This window comes from Aotus nancymaae, unplaced genomic scaffold, assembly GCF_030222135.1.
Source record: "Aotus nancymaae isolate 86718 unplaced genomic scaffold, 86718_ANA_hifiasm-v0.15.2.pri h1tg000007l, whole genome shotgun sequence".
Lineage (NCBI taxonomy): Eukaryota > Metazoa > Chordata > Mammalia > Primates > Aotidae > Aotus > Aotus nancymaae.
In genome coordinates, this window is record NW_026988418.1 from 55021328 (window position 1) to 55043422 (window position 22095).

Here is a 22095-nt window from a genome sequence, read left to right on the forward strand (position 1 = left end):
CATGGTTAAGGGTTAATAGTTAATGGGGAGTACCCATTAACTCCCACCTTCCTTCTCAGCTCTCTCCCAAGATTAAAGTATCGAGAACTAGAAAATTTTGATTCAGCTTGGGTGGAATGCCCCTCAAGGGGCAAGGCTTATTCGAAGCCCCAAACTCAGAAAAGCCAGGCAGACCTTGGAAGTGAATGAAGGTGGAAGGAGAGGTCGCGGAACCAGTGTTCCGATAGTTGTGGCTGTCTGAGGGAAGCCGATTCTGGGGACCGGTAGTGGAAAGCTCTTGCGCTGTTTCCGGCCACCTCAGCGGGAAGCGGAGACGCAAGCAGCTGCCTCTCTGGTAACTGAGACAGGGTCTAACTTGTCGCGGCGGAGGAAGTGAGGACGAAGCCAACGGCCTTCCGGGCCAGTGTCGGATCCCTGTAGTTTGTGAAGATGGTGTTGCTAACAATGATCGCCCGAGTGGCGGACGGGCTCCCGCTGGCAGCCTCGATGCAAGAGGACGAACAGGTGAGCGACGACCCCCGCGACCCCAAGTCTCTGCCAGCGCGCTTTGCCCTCAGCGTCGGATTCCTCCCTAGGACCGGGAGATCCTTGTGACCTCCCGGCACTGCCGACCTCCCTGAAGTGCTCTTTTATCTTTTGGTGTGGGAGAGACTACCTGAGAGAGGAAAGCTTTCCCGAAGAATGAGTTAGATGTTTGTGTTACCTGTTTCTCTTTAGAAAAACGCTCTGTAGAAGTGCTAACTTTGGTTGATTGTGATGACTCAGTGTTCTTTGACTCTAGGGACTTTGTTGAAATTCAGGGCTTCTAGTTTTCTGCTGCTAATAGGACTGCTGACGGATAAATCCTGGGAAAACGCAGCCAAGCTCCTCAACTCTATAATGTAGCACCTGATCCTTGACCTAGCTTGCTGACATCTTTTGAAAGTGGGTGAGGTAATACTGCCACATATAAAGCACCTGTTAAAGTTCAGTACAGCACATTCTTTCAGGATTATCCCCAGTTCCCATCTTTCCAATACACCTTACCACATTCCTGCAATGCATTGTAACTTGTTTTTTTCGTTGTCTTTCAATAACTGGAGTTTTCTAGTGGGCTAACGACGGTTCTTAATAATCTCTGTGTTATTTATATCTTTTACAATAGCTGCTTTATGCTAGTAGGTGCTCAAAAATATATCGAATTGATTAAAAACAGCAACAACTCCAGATATCTTAAAAGGAAGCTGTTTTGTGTTTTAGAATCACAGTGGAGATCTCTGAAGTAAGGCCAGTTTCTAGAGCGAGCTTGAGAGGTTCTGAAGACAAAGCTGAGAATGGAATTGATATATTATTGAAAGTGATCAATTTTATTTTACTTTTTCATACAGTCTAAGTGGTGTTTTAAAACCTTGAGCCTTAAGAAAACGATGAGATCTTAAAAAAAATGTTTTGCGCATTTATTCTATTGGACTTTTCATTCATATATTAATGCAAAAAAATTTAATTGAGCACATCAAATATGCCAGGCATAGTGTTAATGCAGGGGTCGAGAGTACACAGTCTCTACCTTTGTGGAGCTTACAGTCTACTGGAAAAATCAGATAACTATGAAAATGTAGTATAACTGCTAAGGAGAAGGAAGAGAGTTTTATGATTGAACATGGAAAATGTATCTAAGTTGATTTTAGGAAGTCAGGAAAGTCTTCCCAGAAGGCATGACATTAAGCTAACAGTAGGATCCATTGGTAAGGAACTATTCTATTTAGTTATATGCCTTTTTAGGTTTGATTTGGAAATATATATTTACTTTAACTTTTAGGAGAGTATTGATACAGATAATAAAGTTGCAGGTCATGCTAGGTGAAATATGTTCCATTCATTTCATAAAAACAAAGTCTAATCTTTGAAATAACTGTGAACAATTTAACATACCCTGATTTGCTACTGTGAAATGTTTTTCAGGAATATTCTAGGACCATCCTGCAGAAGGAGTGTAATTGTTCAAATGAACCCAGGAATATGATTTAAACAAAGTAGTTAGTGTAGGGAAATATCCTTGAAGGATGTGTAGTTTGACTAAAAGATAGTTTTCCTACAGTGGGTGGCTGTGTGATGAGGGTAGGGGGGATGGATTCTGCTCAGTTTTTAAAGTATTGCATTGAATTTCAGTGTGGACAAAGAATACAAAGTGAACTTGAAAATCTACTTAATATTAGTGGCCCCTACTCTCTGCCTTGATACTTTATTGAAAAATTAATTAATTTATTGTTTTTTAATTCTGAGTTTGGTATTGATTTTGTATTGGTTTATCAAGATGGGTTGCTTCATTTAATTGACAAGGAAAGAAATTTTACACACAAATATTTTTTGTGATTGTAGTGCCATAGTATTTTCCTTTAGGAATTTTGACTTTGAATGATAAAGTTTGCCTGAACTTTTAATGTCTGTAAAAATCTGAATCTTAGACTATATTAATGGTATACAGAACATTTATAAAAGTGCCTACTATATACCAAACACTGTGCTAAGCCCATTAAATGCATTTTTTCATTTAATCCTCATGCTACCTATTCTAATATAGAATAGGTACTATTAAAATCTCCAATTATAGATAAGGAAGCTCTGAGGCTTATAGAGGATAGATCACTTGCCTAAAGTCACACTGCTAATAAGTAGCATGATGAAGTTTTTCATCAGAGTTTTTCACCTTGGCACTGTTAACATTTGGGATAGATAATTCTTTGGTTTTGGGGACTGTCCTGTACATTGCATAGGAGGTCCAGCAATATCCCTGGCCTCTACCCTTTAGATGCCAGTAGCACCACCACCCTTCCCCACTTTGTTGTGACAACAAAAATATTTCTAGACATTGTTAACTGTCCCATGGTGGTGGGGAGTGGTGGCAAAATCACCCCAGTTGAGACCCAGTGTTTTTTAATAAGTATTTGTTTGATTCAACTGAAGCTTTAGTGCCTAACCACTGCACTTCACTGCCTTGTTCTAAGACTTTTTAATGATGTCTTACCTCAGCAGTCCAGAAATAACTTTTTAATAAACAGATATTTTTCGACCAAACAGTTTTATATTTAGGCACCTTAATTGTCTAGGCCAAATAATTCAGCGTATTTTCATTTTTGTTTGTTTTTGTTATCAGTGTACTTTCAGTATTTATACTAATAATAGATATCATATTTTATGTATTTACTAGGTGCCTATACAAGCTCCTGTATTACCAAAGATGGACAGTTCTTCAGATAATACAATAGAGAATAAAATTCACAAAATAATGTAGACAGAGTATTTCATACAGGGTGTTTCCTTTGTGTTTAACTGGAAATTTAGACTTAGGGCAGATAGAGAGATGAGCTTTTCTTCTCAAATGTAGACTCCCTAACTGATATCCTGTTTATCTTTTTTCTTCCTTTTATGGTCTGTTTCTCCTTTTAGGATGTTTGCAATTTCTTTAGCTACCTTTCTGTTCTGCCTCAAAATTGTTGTATTTTCTTTTATTTTCCCCTGGCACTGTGAAGGGCAGTTCAGACTTGAAGAAAATGTTAGCTCTCACCAAATAGGCAGCAGGAAGCTCCAAGAAAGCAGATAACATGTTGTACAGTTTAATTGTCTCATTCTCCCAATCACTGAGGGTTGATTAATCACCGTACTGTAATTGCTTTTAGAGGAAAGTGGTTGGTTCTTGGTGCTGCTGGTCTTTGGCCAGCTGAGTTCAATGGGGTATTTAAAAATGATAAGAGCTATGAAGACAAACGTTGTTATTTAAAACAACTAGTTGTTCAGCAGTCCTAGGTGACAGCAATGAAAAGTGTTGTAGTTGTGTGTCAAATTACTACCTTCTACCTTTTGTAATATATAGATCCAAATGCTAAATTTGCTATTGGATAACCTCAAATTTGTTTCACAGTTTTTCCAGTTATTCTGATCCACTGCATTATTGGATTACTAACAGATAGCTCACAATTACACCATATACAAATTTTGTTAATCTGTTCTAGATGGAGTAGAAAACAGAATGAGGACATCTAAGTATTGTAGGGTGGACTGGTAACTGTGGGCCCTTTGTGACTTTGATCTTGAAAGCAAACTGAAGCTCAGTCTGTAAAACAGTGGTTATGCTGTTTTGTGAGATCTAGATCAGACCTGCCACATGGTTTCTTAAGCATTTCCAATGAATTAGAATTACATAATAAGCCTTGACCTAAAAGGTGGATCTACTATTGAAGCAATTTCAGTTACAGAGTTAGTGTAGCATAATGCTTAGGAGTAGGGGCTCCAGGGCCAGATTGCCTGTGTTCAGATCCTAGTCCTTCCCTTTTTAGCTTAGAGTCACTGGACAAGTTTGACTTCTCAAGTAAAAAATTGGCATAATAATTCTAATCACCTCATGAAGATTAAACGAGTTAAATAATATAAAGTGTTCAGAACAGTGCCTGGCAGAAAGTGAACACTTAATAATTTGATTTGACCATTTGTGAAGAATCTTTTCTAATTCCATCTTGCCTTTCCTTTTTTTTTTTTTTTTTCAGACAGAGTCTCACTCTGTTGCCCAGGCTGGAGTGCAGTGCGATCTCGGCTCACTGCAACCTCCACCCCTCAGGTTCAAGAGATTCTCCTGCCTCAGCCTCTCCTGTAGCTGGGATTACAGGCGCCTGCCACCTTGCCTGGCTAATTTTTTGTGTTTTTAGTAGAGACAGAGTTTCACCATCTTGGCCAGGCTGGTCTTGAACTCCTGACCTCATGATCCACCCGCCTCAGCCTCCCAAAGTGCTGGTATTACAGGCGTGAGCCACTGCGCCCGGCCTCATCTTGCCTTTCTTAAAGGTCACAGATTAGAATTGCACATAATCAACACACTGGATGCAAATATGTAATGAATGGTAATGAGTGAATGATTTTTCACGTTACAAAATTAATTTGTGCATATTATAGAAAGATCAGTAAATACATAAAAGCAAAATGACCAAAATGTTAACAGTGTTTATTAGCTATAATCTGTACTCAGATTATATCCGTTCTGGTGGATGACCTTAAACATATGCATGTGTGTATAAAATTAAATAATAGGTAATATCATAAGACTGTTTCACCTAATTTTTTCACTTAACAGTGTTTAATGAATATTTTCTCATATTAAATACTATACAGCATTGTTTTAATGACTGCATAATATTCCATTATATGACTATGCCAGAAAGATTATTATTTAACCCAAAAGATTGTGCTAGCATTATGTTCTCAAGGATGGTAATGCTAACTGAATCAGCATGGTAAGATGTTGGTTGGCATACCATAATCCCTTTACATTGCTGTTTGCAAATTCCTGAAATTGTAGCATGCTTTTGGCCAGTTTCTTATAGTTGATACAGTTGTTAGCCTTTCTCTCAGGTTGCAGTAATGTTTACAGTGCCTCTTTTAAAGTCAAAGGATTTGTACCAGTCTATCCGACAATTTTTTCCATGTTTCTTCAACTAGTCCTTTTACGATTCTCATCTGCCTTTAATTTTGTTTTTGAGATTCCCCATGTGATTCTATTGTGAAGTCAAGGTTGAATATCACAGATCTATGATGATATTCTTTCTTGGCACTTAGTAGCATTCCCAACATTATTTGCACTCCTTTTATCTACTCTTGTGGGTTCAGATTTCTTTAGAATGGCACTGGGGAAACAAAAAGATTGGTAAGTACCATTCAAATTTAGGAAAATAGAATATTGTGCACTAGTTCTCATTGTAAAAGCATATGACAGTATTCACTCTCTTACTGGCTGACCATATATTAGTAGTCTGTTTAATATGATAATTTTGATATATAATTATAATGCTGTTTAATATATAAAACTGTACATACATACAGACAGACATTCAAATGTTAATATAGAACAAATATATAACAAATATATGTCAGTAAAACAAATCATTGCCATAACAGTGGTGCTAAACAAGATAAATCTACAAACTAATACCTTGACTGGACTCTGCCTATCTCCCCTGGTTCACCTCATGCTTACTCACCTTCTTATTCATATTGATATTTCCAGTTCACCATTTTTATGTACAGCTTAGAATCTTAGTATCCTATAATTGTACATTTACAAATCTGCCACTTTATCATTTTATTATTGCTTCCTTGTTTTCACTATCAGCTTAGCAATACACTATCTACAATTTTAAGATATCACTGTGTTCTTTATCAAAGTTAGACCTCAGACCCTGGGAGACACTAGTGTAAATACTTTTCTACTTAAATATTTAGTTATTAAACATCTGCCAAAGGGAGACTTTTTTTCAATGTAAAATAAATAATTCCAAAATAGAATGATTTCTTTGCATCACATGGCAGTGTCTTAGTCTGTTTGGGTTACTGTAATGAAATACCATAAACTAGGTGGCTTATAAACAACAGAAATTGATTTTTCTAGTTCTGCAAGGTGAAAATCAAATACTAGCAGATTTGGTGACTATTGAGGGCCTATTCCTGGTTCATAGATGTCACCTTCTGGCTGTTTTCTCACATGGTGGATGGAGCAAGCTAACCCTCTGGGGTCTCTTTTATAAGGGTACTAATCGCATTCATGAGGCTCTACCCTCATGACTTAATCACCTCGCAAAGACAGTTGTTAATATCATCACTTTAGGGGGTTAGGATTTCAACATGAATTCTGTGGGAGACATCAGCAAACATTCAGACTATAGCTGGATAGCTGGCAGAAAGCCCTCATACCCCACATGTGGATGGATAAACAATGTCTATTTGCTTCCCATTCTCTGGGCACTTCCTTTCCCTATTGGATCTAGTAGATGCGTGATTTTCTTCTTTTGAAATGACACTGCTATTTTTCCCAGTAAATTTCCCCCTTCTTTAAAAAAAAAAATTGTAAAAGCAGTTAGAAATTGTTCAGGAGAATATTACTTATAACATCTGAATGCTATTATTTTCATTTTTGTTTGCATATATCCCTCTGTATTCAAACTTTTGCTGTCCAAATTTGGGAACCAAATCGATTTATTCAGTAAAGGGTATTTGACATTCTAATCTTTGTCTCTGCTCTTGGTCATTTTTACCTAATTGCAGTCAAAGTGTTCATAGTAATTTGCAATCATGAGTACACATTTAGTTTTGTTTAAATGATCAAAATTGTAACACTTGTGGAAGGTTCTGCTGGATATTCGAACATAAAAATGAAATTCATCAATCTTGTTCCTGGGATTTTCGCCTGAGTATAGCACATGCTGTATAGTTCTATATGAATAACTGCAAATGAAATGGGTTAGAAGGAGAGTACTGTCCTAATAGTGGAAAGAACACTGGATTGGAAGTTAAGAGTGCGTTAAGTGTATTTGAGGTATATGCTTTTGCATCTTAGCCAATAACTAATGTGATCATCTGGAAGAAGTCAGGGTTAGGTCTTTCTCTGTACTCTGAAAGTAGGTTATCTTTCTTTAGTTAAAATGAATCTTACTTACCTGTAAATGACGGACCTTATTCAGAGTGTCTTCACAATGTGATGTTTCTCACTAATTGATACAGCTTTTTATGAAAAGTTCTTAAATGAAGATATCTTTTTTTCAGTCTGGCCGGGACCTTCAACAGTATCAGAGTCAGGCTAAGCAACTCTTTCGAAAGTTGAATGAACAGTCCCCTACCAGATGTACCTTGGAAGCAGGAGCCATGACTTTTCAGTGAGTATAATCTTGATTTCTTTACGATCATTTAAGTGTAAAATACAGTAACAGAATGCTTTATAAAAATAATTTTTTTAAAAGTAAAGATTATTTAAAAATGTAGTCTCTTGAGAGAAGCAACTTCTCTGGCTCTAATTCTGCAAAACAGAGATCTTATTTGTTTTTTCAACATGCTTACAGTAATGTAAGCTGTTAACATGTGTCTAATGAATGCTGTGCCCATCATGCAATAATAGGTAACTTCTAGCTTTAGGACTGTCTTGGAGCCAGATACCTGTAGGTTAGTACCCTTGCTCACACATTTCTTAACCTTGTAACTTGGAGCAACTCACATAACTTCTCTAAGCCTTAGTTTCCTCTATAAAGTAGTGAAAATAAATATAGGAGGTTTCAGAGGATTTTGAAGGAATCCATGTATAGTATTTAGCATCTTGTCTGATACATTGGAAGAGTCAATAAATATTAGTTATTATTTTTAAAAAAGAAAATTAAAAAAGAGAGTATCTTAATCAGTGGTTATAGACAATGATACAGATGATAGAGGAATCAAAGGAACATTATTGGATTTTAAATTATCTACAAATAATTGGTATTTAATACTTGCCAAGTTTGAAGCTGATAAAATAGGAAGGATTAAAAAGAGCATCAGAGGAAAATTAAAACGGATTAGCTAAATAATCTTTGCTATTTTAGGGACTTAGATAGTAAGGTAATTTAGGCCAGGGAGGAAGCTGCTATGTTTACTTTAAAAAAAAAACAAAAAAAAAAAATTCTCTACCTGTAAAAGACAAGTAAACAAGTACACCAAAACAAATAAAACACTAGGCTATTGGCTAAGAAAATGGTGGACATTATGTTTCACAAAGTATTAATTTTTATAATATCTGAAATATTTTCTATAACTCTAATTTTCACCAAAAAATATAGTCACATAATATATAGTATCTTTATTTTCACCATGGTTTAGTGAACAAAGACCTAGGAAAGTTCTCATGGAATTGAGAAGAGATTTTCTTCTGCCTGATTCCTTTAGGACATTCATCATCTCTTATAATCCTTTATTTCCATCCAAGAGCTATTAAGGGTTTATTCTTTGCCAGACCTTGTATTGAGTCCTGCATTTAATGTCCACACCTTTTAACTCTGTTCTTTTAGTACAGAGAGAGACATATACTCAAAAAAGTATACTATACTACTTTAAGTGAAAAGGTGCCATAAATTAGATTTAAATAAAATGTTTTGGTAACAGAGAGAAGGAAGGAATGAATTCCCATTTGTCGGGGGTAAGTTTGAAGAAAGGGGATAGAGGAGGGAAGTATATATAAAAAGTTTCACAGAAAAAATTATGGTAGAATGGAACATATGAAAATGAACAAGATTTCTCATATACATAAAAGAGCATTAATGGTTAGAAAAAAATATATAAGCAGAAGTCCACAAATATGAAAAGAACCTAGCATGTTGGAAAACAGTCTGCCATTTGGTTTACTAAAATATATGATAGAATGTTGCTTACACTTGTTTTGAAGGGCTATAAATATAATACCATGGAATATGATTTTATTTTGTGGATATTAGGGAACCCTTACAGTATGTAAGCAAAGTAATATGGTCATCTGTACTGTCTGGGAATAAAACTGACGGTATAGAAGATGGTGTAGACTGAAAGCAAAGAGACCAGTTAATTCAAGTGCCCAAGCAAGGAATAGGACAACTGTATTATTAATATTATTTTAAGGGGTCTGAGAGATCATATAATAGTCTTTCCTTTATGGAGCCCTAGGATGCCTCAGGAGCCACATAGAAAGCGCAAGCATGGAAGTATATATAATACTGTGGGCCCCTAAACTCCTCCTTATGTTTTAAATTTTTTCCTTTTATTTTCGGTTGACATGTAATAATTATACATATTTATGGGGTATGGAGTGGTATTTCAATACATATATACAATGTATAATGATCAAATCAGAGTCATTAGCATATTCATCACCTCAGACACACATTTATCATTTATTTGTATTGAGAACATTCAAAATCCCTTCTTGCAGCTTTTTTGAAAATATGCAGCAAGTTCTAGCTAACCATATTCACCCCACAATTTTGCAGAACACCAGAACTCGTTCTTCCTATCCAGTTGTAATTTTGTATCCATTAACTAGCCTCTGCTCATCCTCCCCTCCTCTCTACTTTTTCCCACTTCTAATACCCACAGTTCTACTCTCTACTTCCATGAGCTTAAAAAAATTTTTTGGCTCTCACATATGAATGAAAACATGCTGTATTTATCTTTCTGTGTATGACTGTTTTCACTTAATGTAATGTCCTCCAGATTTATCCATGTTGCTGCTAATGATAGAAATTCATTCTTTTTTATGGCTGAATAGTATTCCGTGTGTGTGTGTGGTGTGTGTATGTGTGTATAAAAAACACACTTAAAATCTGTTATTCTGTTGATGGACATTTTTCTTGATTATCCTTAGATGTTATGAATGGTGCCGCAGTAAACATGGGGGTACAGGTATGTTTTTAACATAGTGAGTTTTTTTTCCTTTGGATAAATACCCAGTAGTGGGATTCCTAGATGGTGTGGTAGTTCTGTTTTTAGTTTTTTGAGAAATGTCCGTGCTGTTTTCCATAATGGCTGTACTACTTTACATTCCCACGTATGGTGTATAAAAGTTCTCTTTTCTCTTCATCCTCATCAGCATTTATTGTCATTTGTCTTTTTAATAGACATTTTAACCGGGGTGAAATAATATGTCACCGTGGTTTTTATTTACATTTACCTGAAGATTAGTGATGTTGAACATTTTTTCATATACTTGGCCATTCACATGTCTTTTGAGAAATGTCAATTCTGTTCCTTGCCCATTTTTTAATTGGATTATTTCTGGTTTTGCTGTTGAATTGTTTTGAGTTCCTTATATATTCTGGATATTAGTTCCTTATCAGGTGAATGAAACTAGATCCCTATCTCACCATATACAAAAGTTAACTGAAAGTAGCTAAGACCCTAAACTATAAAACTGCTAGAAGAAAGCATAGGGGAAGCACTTCAGGACATGAGTCTGGGCAAATTTTTATGGCAAAGACTTCAAAGCACAGGCAACAGAAAAGAAAATAGATAAATGGGACTATATAAACTAAAACCTTTTGTACAGCAAAGGAAACAGTCAACACAGTGAGGAGACAACCAGTACAATAGGAGAAAATATTTGAAAACTCCTACTTAAACTAAAGAACCTCTGATTTTATCTGATATGTACACTGGCCTTCTGAATATAAGTTTTGCTTGTAATATATATATACATATTGCATATATAAAATATATATATTTGCGTGTGTGTGTGTCTATGCTATGGCTAAAAAGAAGTTGGAAACCACTTAGTAGCCTAACATTTTTCTAAGAATTTCTCAGACATGTAATCATATAGCCCCTTCCAGAGTGCCAGGGAGCTCATTATCACAAAAGAAAGTCAGTTCCACTGTTAAAAAGATTACAGTTGATTACAGAGTTCTCCTGGACTGGAAATTAAGAAGTGTTATTAGTCTTATATCCAGTAAACATTATGTCATTAACCTTACATTTTTAAGTCATTAACCTTACATTTCTATCCACAGAAATTTCCAGTTCCACTGTTTTTCTTTGTGGCTGGAAAGAGTTTAAATATGTGTATGTTAGTTTACCATATAGAATCAAAGGGAGATGGAGTCACAACTCTGAATTTTTCAAGAAAAAGTCTTAGGTATTAAGTGAAAAAAACAAATAACCCCATTTAAAAAATGGGCAAAAGACGTGAGCAGACACTTCTCAAAACGTACTAGAGGCCAGCAAACTAATGAAAAAATGCACATCACTAATTATCGGAGAAATGCAAATCAAAACCACAATAAGATACTATCTCACAGCAGTCACAGGGGTCACAACAGTCACAGGGCTGTCATTAAAAAGTAAAAAAACAACAGATGCTGGTGAGGCTGTGGAGAAAAGGGAACTGCTTATACACTGTTTGTGAGAATGTAACTTCAGCTACTGTGGAAACCAGTTTAGAGATTTCTCAAAGAACTTAAAACAGAACTACCATTAGACCCAGTAAACCCATTAATGGATTTATATCCAAAAGGAAACAAATCTTTCTACTAAAAATCACGCACTTGCATGTTCATTCTAGCACTATTCACAATAGCAAAGACATCAACTGAAGTACATATTAGTGCTGAATTGGATAAAGAAAATGTAGTACATGTACAGCATGGAATACTATGCAGTCATATAAAGGAATGAAATCAAGTTCTTTGCAGCAACATGGATGGAGCTGGAGGTCATTACCTAAGTGAATTAACGCAGGAACAGAAAACTAAATACTGTATATTCTCACTTATAAAATTATAAGCTAGACATTGGGCACTCATGGACAAAAATACACTGAGGACTTACTAGAGGGGGAGGCAAAAATGGGGGCATGGGTCGAAAAACTATTGGGTACTATGCTTAGTATATGAGTGATGGGATTGTTCATACCCTAAACCTCAGCATTATGCAATATACCCAGGTAACAAACCGTTACGTATACATCCTCAAGCTAAAATACATGTTTAAAATGTTAGTTGAAGAGTTGTGTAATTGGCTGGGCTTGGTGGCTCACTCCTGTAATCCCAGCACTTTGGGAAACTGAGGTGGGTGAATCACTTGAGGTCAAGAGTTTGAAATCATCCTGGCCAACATGGTGAAACCCCATCTCAACTAAAAATACAAAAATTGGCTGGGCGTGGTGGTGGGTGCCTGTAATCCTAGCTATTTGAGAAGCTGAGGCGCAAGAATTGCTTGAACCCGGGAGGTGGAGGTTGCTGTAAGCTGAGATCACACCACTGCACTCCAGCCTGGGTAATCTGGGTGATAGAAAGAGACTCTGTCTCAAAAAAAAAAAAAAAAAAAAATTAGGTAGTGGATGAAAAATTATAATAACTATGTCTAAATACTCCTTTTGGAATATACTACTAATAATGGAAAGATGTTTGCTTTCTGATTCCAAGCATTTGTGGTTTTAAATTGACTTTCTGATTTAGCCAGCTTCAAAGTGCTTAGGCTGGATATTTTTAAAATTTTGCATGGTAGGGGCTGGGCGTGGTGGCTCACGCCTCTAATCTCATAACTTTGGGAGTCCCAGGCGGGGGGATCATGAGGTCAGGAGTTTGAGACCAGCCTGGCCAACATAGTGAAACCCTGTCTCTACTAAAAATATAAAAAAATGAGTCAGGCATGGTGGTTCGCACTTGTAGTCCCAGCTACTAGGGAGGTTGAGGCAGGAGAATCACTTGAACCTGGGAGGCAGAGGTTGCAGTGAGTCGAGATCGCACCATTGCACTTCAGGCTGGGCAACAGAGTGAGACTCCGTCTCAAAAAGAAAAAAAGTTTGCATGGTACAGAAATTCTGCTTTAACCTGTTGTCAGTAATATTACTTTATAGCCAACTTTGTCTTGCCTTTTTTGTCTCACCAGCTACATTATTGAGCAGGGGGTGTGTTATTTGGTTTTATGTGAAGCTGTCTTCCCTAAGAAGCTGGCTTTTGCCTACCTAGAAGATTTGCACTCAGAATTTGATGAACAGCATGGAAAGAAGGTGCCCACCGTGTCCCGACCCTATTCCTTTATTGAATTTGGTAAGTTTTTGCCCCTCACTTCTCTCTATCAAGGGGACAGACACACTGATATAATATTGATAAATTTTTTCTGATGTTTACTTATTGAAGTTTTAGCTTTTGCTTTCTTTTCCATTCCACTTCTTTTTGTCTTTTTAAATGATTAAGGCTTCCTTCTGAAAAGTAATTTTCTCTAGTCTTTTGATCTTTCCCCCATAGAAATTGTTGTCTTTTGCCCATCTCTGTTATTTGGTTTGACTCTTCATTGGAGTCACATGTGACAGGTACTGTGCCTAAAGGTCTATGGCACATTATGGCTGAGTTCTTCTTTACCCCAGTCCATAGACTAACACTCACAATAAGGCTCATTTTATGGAGATCAGAATTGGGAAATCAGAAAGAATGGTGTGTTGTTTCTTTTAGTAGAATAAGATCCTGTTATTAAAAAAAAAAAAAAAAACAAGAAATAGAAGATACATGGTATTCATGGTATTGGAGTATTGGAGTATAATATTTACTATATTTAGGAATAGTGAGCATAGGTGTCTGTTTTTGTACAAGAATTATAGAAAGACTAATCACTAATCAGACCTGGTAAAGTATCTGATGGCAAGGGATCAAAGGAAATGTCCTAAGTACAGGGAGTGAGAACAAGTAGGATCAGGCTATATCGCTGACATTTTTAGTTAAAAGAGAAATTAGTTTTATTCTCTCAGAATTTCTGAAGTGTTTCAAGTTTGCTAGATAAATGGGTGATCCTGCTTTTAAGAAATAGAGAATGTTTAGGAAAACACTCTAGTGTTTCATAACTACACACTCTCCAAGTGCTGGTTTTCAAATTTTATTTTTGTAGACAGTAGTAGTCCCATAAACCACCCCCACAAAAATAAGACAAATGTGTCAGGGTCATACAGGAAATAAATAGTACATGCAAATTAGCTTAAGGGAGTATATACAAAGATATGAATAGGCTGTAGGAGAATTACAAGGTACAGTAAACTCAGACCAATAGCATACTGGTTATTACTATTCCTAGGCCTGAAGCTATAAGAGGAAGGAGCAGTTTCTGAAACTAAAACGGAAAAAATTTCTAGAGAAGGCCAACTTGAGAGGAGCAGTAACTTGGTAGAGCGATACTGCCAGAAGAAGGATCCTTCCTTCTCTGAAAGGAGCCAGGGGAATAAATATCCTGATGCCACTGTCTGTTCTCCTTCTTCCCTACTGTTGGGCTCTTTCACTGCCTGAACCTAACTGACAGAGGGCAAGGAGTCTTTTGAGGCACTCCATACAAGTCAGCTTCCCAGCGCAGAAAACAAGGGGCAGGAGTGCAGAAAGGAGATCTAAAGAGGCAAATAAAGGAGTCCAGCACACATAAATTAAGATTTTTGCCAAAAGTTGAATATATCTTTAATAATTTAAGTCATTCTTCTTATAGTTTTGAGAAATACTGATATGAGCAAAAGATGGACGAGACTTCAGATTTATTTATTTATTTATTTAGAGACAGAGTCTCTCTCTATCCCCCAGGCAAGAGTGCAGGGGTGCGATCTCAGATCACTGCAACCTCCACCTCCCAGGTTCAAACGATTCTTGTACCTCAGCCTCCTGAATAGCTGGGACTAGAGATGCACGCCGCCTTGCCCAGCTAGCTAATTTTTGTATTTTGGGTAGAGATGGGACTTTTGCCATGTTGACCAGGCTGGTCTCGAATTCCTGGCCTCAAGTGATTCGCTCACCTTGGCCTCCCAAAATGCTGGGATTACAGGTGTGAGCCACAGTGCCTGACCGAGACTTGTTTTATATTGGTATTTTGGAAAACTCCCTATTAATTTGCTTTACCTGAGGTTTAAGAATAGAATGAAACTGGGAATGTATATTAGAGAATATACTTTAAGGCAGTGTTTAAGCTTTTTAATGATCATGAACTCTTTTGCCATGTTAGGCTCTAATGATGCTAGAGTGTTACCAGTATCCTTTTAAAGAATGTGTAGACTTAAGTAAACCTAAGGGTCCTCAGAATAAATACTGTTTGAAAATTTCTGTTTTTAGGAAAGGCTTAATATAGAGGGTCTTAATTTCCCTAAGCCTTCTGATAGCAGCCTTAGATAGCAAATCTTATACTTCAAAGGTATCCAAAGGACATTTCTTCTGAAGGGTCATCTAGTTGTACCTTTACATTTTACAAATAAAGAAATCAAAGCCTAGATTTTGATATCCAACCAAGAGTTTGATTAACCATGGACAGTGGCAAATTCAGGAATAAACTCTGAACTTTTTTTTTTTTTTTTTGAGATGTAGTCTTGCTTTGTCACCTAAGCTAAAGTGCAGTGGTGTGATTTCAGCTCACTGCAACCTCTGCTTCCTAGGTTCAAGCAATTCTTCTGCCTCATCCTCCCAAGTTGCTGGGATTACAGGCATGTGCCACCATGCTTGGCTAATTTTTTGTATTTTTAGTAGAGACGGGGTTTCACCATGTTAGCCAGGATGGTCTTGATCTCCTGACCTTGTGATCTGCCCACCTCGGCCTCCCAAAGTGCTGAGATTACAGGCATTAGCCACCAACTCAGAACTTTTAATTTCCTACTTCAGTGCTTTGAAGGCCTTAAAGAAATGGTTCATGGTCACTTTTCTTCATCATTCAGATACCTTCATTCAGAAAACAAAGAAGCTCTACATTGACAGTCGTGCTCGAAGAAACCTAGGCTCCATCAACACTGAATTACAAGATGTGCAGAGGATCATGGTGGCCAATATTGAAGAAGTGCTACAACGAGGAGAAGCACTCTCAGGTATCTAAAAGCAATGAATCTTATGAAGAAATGGTTCTCATTCCATAGACAAGGATAGCTTATTTTGCAGTGCCTTTTATGCTGTTAGATTCTACCTAAAACTGTTAAGAATTTATCTCCCAGAAGTACGTTACATTACAATGCTTCCAATAGGGTATGTTTTTTTCCTAGCATGATTAGTTTTTGTTGAGTTGGAACAGTGTAAAGGACTCATCCATATTCAAAGCAATGATTATTTCTAAGATATTGACAAAATTAAGCAAATTATATACAGAAACACTTGTAAAAGTTAATGGAAATGAAAAGAATGAGAAAACTGTCAAAGATTTATTGCAGTGGTTTCTTGAGTAGCCTCTTTGGGAGACTATTGCCACCAGATCAATCTTTATAAAAGGCCATTTTCATCAGGCATTCCTCTCTGGAAAACTTTTAAATCTGGGACTGCAAGATAAGATCCAGTCTGACTTACTTTTCAGTCAATCAGTGCTTGTTATTTGGAAGGCATTGTGCTCTATACATGGAAAATAAAGAGAATGCAGATGTTGTCACTCTCTAGTTCACAAACATTCTGCTGCAGCCAGGCCAGCTTCTTCACTATCCTTAGTGGTCTATTCTGCCTCGTGCTAGAACTGTTCTATAAGACCTCCATAAGAACTGCCTTTTTGAAGAAGCCTTCTCTGATCCTTATACCCTGTATCACATTAATCTCTTCTGTACTTTAAACTGCTAAAGCACTTACTAACATAATGTTTTTAGCACATATTACGTGTGTGTATGTTTACCTAATTTACCTTAAATATGCATATTTATTAAATACCTAACTTACCATATATACCATAAATAAATAAATTTAACATATTTCCATATAAGATAAATATTTTATATATTTAAATATTTATATTAAAGTAGGTAAACATTTGTATAATTAAATAATTTTATATAATTTCATATATTTATGTTTTTGAGACAGGGTCTTGCTCTGTTGCCCAGGCTGGAGTGCAGTGGCAGAATCTTGGCTCACTGCAACTTCCATCTCCTGGGATCAAGTGATCCTCCCACCTTAGCCTCTTGAGTAGCTGGTGCTACAGTCGTGTGCCACCATGCCTGGCTAATTTTTGTATTTTCTTAGTAGAGATGGGGTTTTGCCATGTTGTCTAGGCTGGTCTCAAACTTCTGGACTTAAGCAGTCCACCCACTTCAGCTTCCCAAAGTGCTACAATTACAGGCATGGGCCACCACACCTAGCCCTTTATATAATTTAAAAAGTGTAGGTAATTAGGTAAAATTAGATTAAAAGTTTATGTGTATTTACCTGAAATTTAAGTATTACCTAAGTGTTTAATGTGAACATGTAAGCTCTTTAAAGATCGTGTTTATGTGTTTTATGTCTGTTTCACATACTTCTTTTTTTTTTTTTTTTTTTTGAGACGGAGTTTCGCTCTTGATACCCAGGCTGGAGTGCAATGGCGCGATCTCGGCTCACCGCAACCTCCGCCTCCTGGGTTCAGGCAATTCTCCTGCCTCAGCCGCCTGAGTAGCTGGGATTACAGGCACGCGCCACCATGCCCAGCTAATTTTTTGTATTAGTAGAGACGGGGTTTCACCATGTTGACCAGGATGGTCTCGATCTCTTGACCTCGTGATCCACCCGCCTCGGCCTCCCAAAGTGCTGGGATTACAGGCTTGAGCCACCGCGCCCGGCCTCACATACTTCTTATATATCCCTCACAGTAATGGTCACAAATAGGTTCCTTAATAAGTATTTTTTTTTTTTTTTTGGAGACGGCGTTTCACTCTTGTTACCCAGGCTGGAGTGCAATGGCGCGATCTCGGCTCACTGCAACCTCCACCTCCTGGGTTCAGGCAATTCTCCTGCCTCAGCCTCCTGAGTAGCTGGGATTACAGGCATGCGCCACCATGCCCAGCTAATTTTTGTATTTTTAGTAGAGACGGGGTTTCACCATGTTGGCCAGGATGGTCTCGATCTCTTGACCTCGTAATCCACCCTCCTCGGCCTCCCAAAGTGCTGGGATTACAGGCATGAGCCACCGCGCCCGGCCTTTAATAAGTATTTTTAAATTCAGCCATGCTATATATTCATTAGTAAATGGGTTTTCTTTTATTACAAACTACAAACTTTAACCTTTTTGTGAGTAGTAAGCAGTTATCCATTTACCTTCACACTCTTTAAATATCAAATTTTGAGTGAGTGAGTGAATGTTAATTCCTAAATGAGATAAAGTAGACTAGCACAGGAATTTTTTGTGTATCACCCATGCAAGACTCTAAATTCCATAAAGGCAGGGATCATGTACATTTTGATCATTGTTGTATCCTTTGCACTTCACTTGGTGCCTGTAACATAAATATTTGATAAATCACTTCTCCAAGCAATAGCTTTGTCTTTATGTTATCCTGTGTTTCAAAATATTCATATATAAATTCTCTTAACTATGACTTGTTTTGTATGGTCTGATAATTGTTTCTCTGCTGAGTTATTCTCAACAAATTTAGATTCATTTAGCAAATGTTTATTGTGCACTAACTATATACCAGGCCCTTTTCTGGGCGCTCAGGATACAGCAGCAAACACAATAATTTAAACTCCCCGCCCTTTGGAGTGCGTGTTCTTGTAGATTCTGTAAGAAGACGCCCTGCGCATTGTCATGGTTATTTCTCCCTAACTTTTCTTTCGTGACTAGATGTTATTCTTACTCATGTGATCAGTTGCTAGTTCAGACGTGGCTGTCATGTCTGTGTTATTAAGTAATGCCATGTTTCCCAATCAAAACCAGTCTCTATTAAGCAACTCCAAATATTCCAAAAGCATTCTTTAAGGAAGAAACAATCAGATTGCAAAATAGCTTTTCTGAAATTTAAAGAAGTGAAGAGTTTGATCAGAATTTATTATGTCAAATGGAGAGTTTGTGTTTATTTTTAAAATATACCCTATATTTTAATCTGGTTTAGCTCTTGTCTATCTGGCTATTTCTCTAAGTGCTTAGTTACCAGTTATAAGATAACAACATTGCAGATGTCCTTAGGGGTGAAAAAACTTGCCAACTTGCCAGAAAATGCTAAAACTTAATTGATTTGGGGGTTTTTTGTGGCACTTTTTATTGTATTTTAGTTGTAACTAAATTTATATTTCCTATATCTATTGAAATATAAATGCTGATAATTTTAAATTCACAATAGTCTTTACTATGTGGAGAATCTTAGAAATTTTAGCAGTCATCATTGAAGTATAGCTTAAGACTGTGTTTGGTTAATTGAATTTTCTGATTATTTGAGTTTGTTTTACATGGATTATCATTATTGTTTTTCAAAATATAAGATAATATGATTCAGACCATTAAAAGATTATGAAGATAATAATTATTAGCATGTAATAATCATTGTACTTTATCATATGCAGGCATTGTTGCTCACTTTACAGGCAATTTCATGTACACACAACCTATGACATGGTTACTGTTATTATCCCCATTTTATAGATAAAGAAACTAGGTTTTAAATAGGTTATGTGACTTGACCAACATCACATGAATGGGACAGGTGATATCTGAACCAAAGAGTCTTAGGCCAGAACCTGCACTTCTAACCACCTTACCATATAGCCTCAAAAATTCGAACATAATCTGACCTGATAATTTTAAACTATATTATAGATATTACAGTGTTTCAGGATCATCAGTTAATTAGTATATGCAATGTTACCTTTAAAATAAAAATGATAATTCAAGATTCATGGTTGTTACAGTGCTACTCATTTTGGTTATTTTTAATATCTTAATACTTTTCCAGGGACTAATTTAATGTTTTCCTTTTTTCTTCTTTGACAGCATTGGATTCAAAGGCTAACAATTTGTCCAGTCTGTCCAAGAAATACCGCCAGGATGCGAAGTACTTGAACATGCGTTCCACTTATGCCAAACTTGCAGCAGTAGCTGTATTTTTCATCATGTTAATAGTGTATGTGCGATTCTGGTGGCTGTGAAATAATGAATACAGTCACTGGTAAGGGAGAACCTAGAACCCAGTAGGTGTATATTTTCAGGAAACCGAGCTTACAGAGAAGTGTATTAGAATCCAAGCAGAACTTCTGCCTCTAAAGACCTTGCAAGCAAAGACATGTCCTGAAAATGAAAGGTTACACCTCATTAAATGAAGCTTAACCCTATGTAGAACGTCTCTTTTGGGGGCAGAGGCTTTCTCTGGGTGTTAAGCCATAAATGTTAGGGAACAGTAGATTGTTACTTTGTCTTTTCCCTCCCAGTACATTTTAGAAATGGCACTGACTGGGGCAGTCTCATTCTCTAATGGAGCCATCAATGAGATTTGATTTAGCCAACTTGTGCTAGCAACATTCTGAAATTCCTTCAAAGAAGGCAGTCCTTTTGGAAGGGTTTTTGTTTGTTTGTTTTTTGTTTTTTTGACTCTAATCAACATTCCTTTTGTTGGTGACATTTGTGATTTTGAGTAGTATGAGTTTTTGATGGCCTTTTAAACAAGACTCCGGTATGTGAAGGTTAATTGCTGTGCTCTACAGGCCTTGTCAATTGGCCCCTGTAGAAAGTTAACCTTTGTTGTTTTCCTTTTATAAATTGCTTATTGCACAATTGCTTTAGGGTTAAATGAATTATATTAAGATGGCTTGAAATTATAGCACTCCTTGATTAAGAAGCTAAAATGTTTCTCTCATTTACTCCTTAAACAAAAGACTAAAATTAGTTTGGGACATTGTTAGTTTTATTTTGAAGCATTTGATTTGTATTAGTATAAGAGCAAGTATAGCATATGCTTAAATGAGGCCCTTGGCTTCATGAGAAGAAAGGAAGACCCAGGTTATAATTATAGCTTTCTCCTGCCCCTTCTTTACTTTCTCTACCACGATTTTCTCCACTGTTTTCCTCCTCCCACAATTTGCTAACATTTAAAAATTTTCCTGCACCCAGTAGTTTCATGTCCTGTAGACATCCTCTTAAGACATTCGCAAATTTCAAAATAAAAGATATTAATCTATATAGCTAATTAAAGTTTTTGCAGTACTCAAACTACTAAATACATTTACCTGAGAAAAAGTCTCTGAGAGCACCTCATTCCTGTTTTAGTTTATGTAAATTCTCTGAGAATGTTCTAGAGATAGATAACTCATTTATAGTGGTTTTCTATTAACTAATTAAAGTACCCATGATTTTTTCCTTTTCTGCTCAGGGATGATGAGGATTTCCTTTTACCTTCTGAGGTAGAATTTTTTAATGAGAATAGGCCTTTTAAATATTATTGCAGGGGTCTATAATATAACTTAAAACTCCTATATATACTGCAAATATTTCTTTAAATTGTATGGGAAAACGAGCCAACTTATTTCTTAATATCTTTGGCGAGAACTTTAACCAGTAAGCAATTTTAAAACCCTGAGGGATCATCAAACATGCTATCCTGATTCCTGGTAAGGAAAAAAATATTTTTCCTTATAACAAGGCAAGGAGAAATGCTATTTTATTCCCGATAATTTATAGAACTACAAAATTTTTTTTCCTTTCTTTTATGGATGTAAATCTGCCAATTGGGAATTTTGTGCATGAAATATGAAGTTACTTTTTATAGATAATAAGTGCTTTTAAGTCCCCAAAAGGCTCCTTCCTAGGTAATGATGATGTTGATAATAAAAGCCTTTGAAAGGCTGAAATCCTAAATACTGGTACCATAGTATTTGGTGCTTCTAAAAGAGTGGAGAGGGGCAGCTCATTGTTGAGAGTTGCATGCTGCAACCTAATGGTCAGCAATGAAATAAATACTTCTAGAATGTTCATTTCAGTGTGAAGTTTTGTTATCTAGTTAACTTATACACATATATCTTTTGTAGATACATTTCTGTCTAATCTTGGTAGGCTAATTAAGAAAGAAGGGATTGGGTAAATGTCAACAAAGGAAGAAGAAAGTGATTTAAGATCAGGGTAGAGAAAGATGAGAGAACAAGGCTA

The 22095-nt window shown here is 36.5% G+C and overlaps 2 protein-coding genes across 2 annotated transcripts in view; one reads left to right on the plus strand and one right to left on the minus strand.

The window, feature by feature from the left end:
- PDE4DIPP2 (PDE4DIP) overlaps positions 1 to 22095 on the minus strand; it is a 295357-nt gene that overhangs the window by 247056 nt on the left and 26206 nt on the right. The gene's annotated exons all lie outside the window — the stretch shown is intronic.
- SEC22B (SEC22 homolog B, vesicle trafficking protein) lies at positions 297 to 21923 on the plus strand. The gene is made up of 5 exons (XM_012458826.2): positions 297 to 504; positions 7564 to 7673; positions 13177 to 13337; positions 15959 to 16105; positions 19951 to 21923. Exons 1-5 carry the CDS (start codon positions 430 to 432, stop codon positions 20103 to 20105), a joined length of 648 nt encoding a protein of 215 aa, XP_012314249.2. The 5' UTR covers positions 297 to 429; the 3' UTR covers positions 20106 to 21923.

Excerpts from the sequence above, each read along its gene's own strand:
- SEC22B (XM_012458826.2), top strand. The coding sequence starts at position 430 with ATGGTGTTGCTAACAATGATCGCCCGAGTGGCGGACGGGCTCCCGCTG. Across the intron at positions 505-7,563 it reads CGATGCAAGAGGACGAACAG|TCTGGCCGGGACCTTCAACA; the intron begins GTGAGCGACGAC and ends TCTTTTTTTCAG. Across the intron at positions 16,106-19,950 it reads ACGAGGAGAAGCACTCTCAG|CATTGGATTCAAAGGCTAAC; the intron begins GTATCTAAAAGC and ends CTTCTTTGACAG.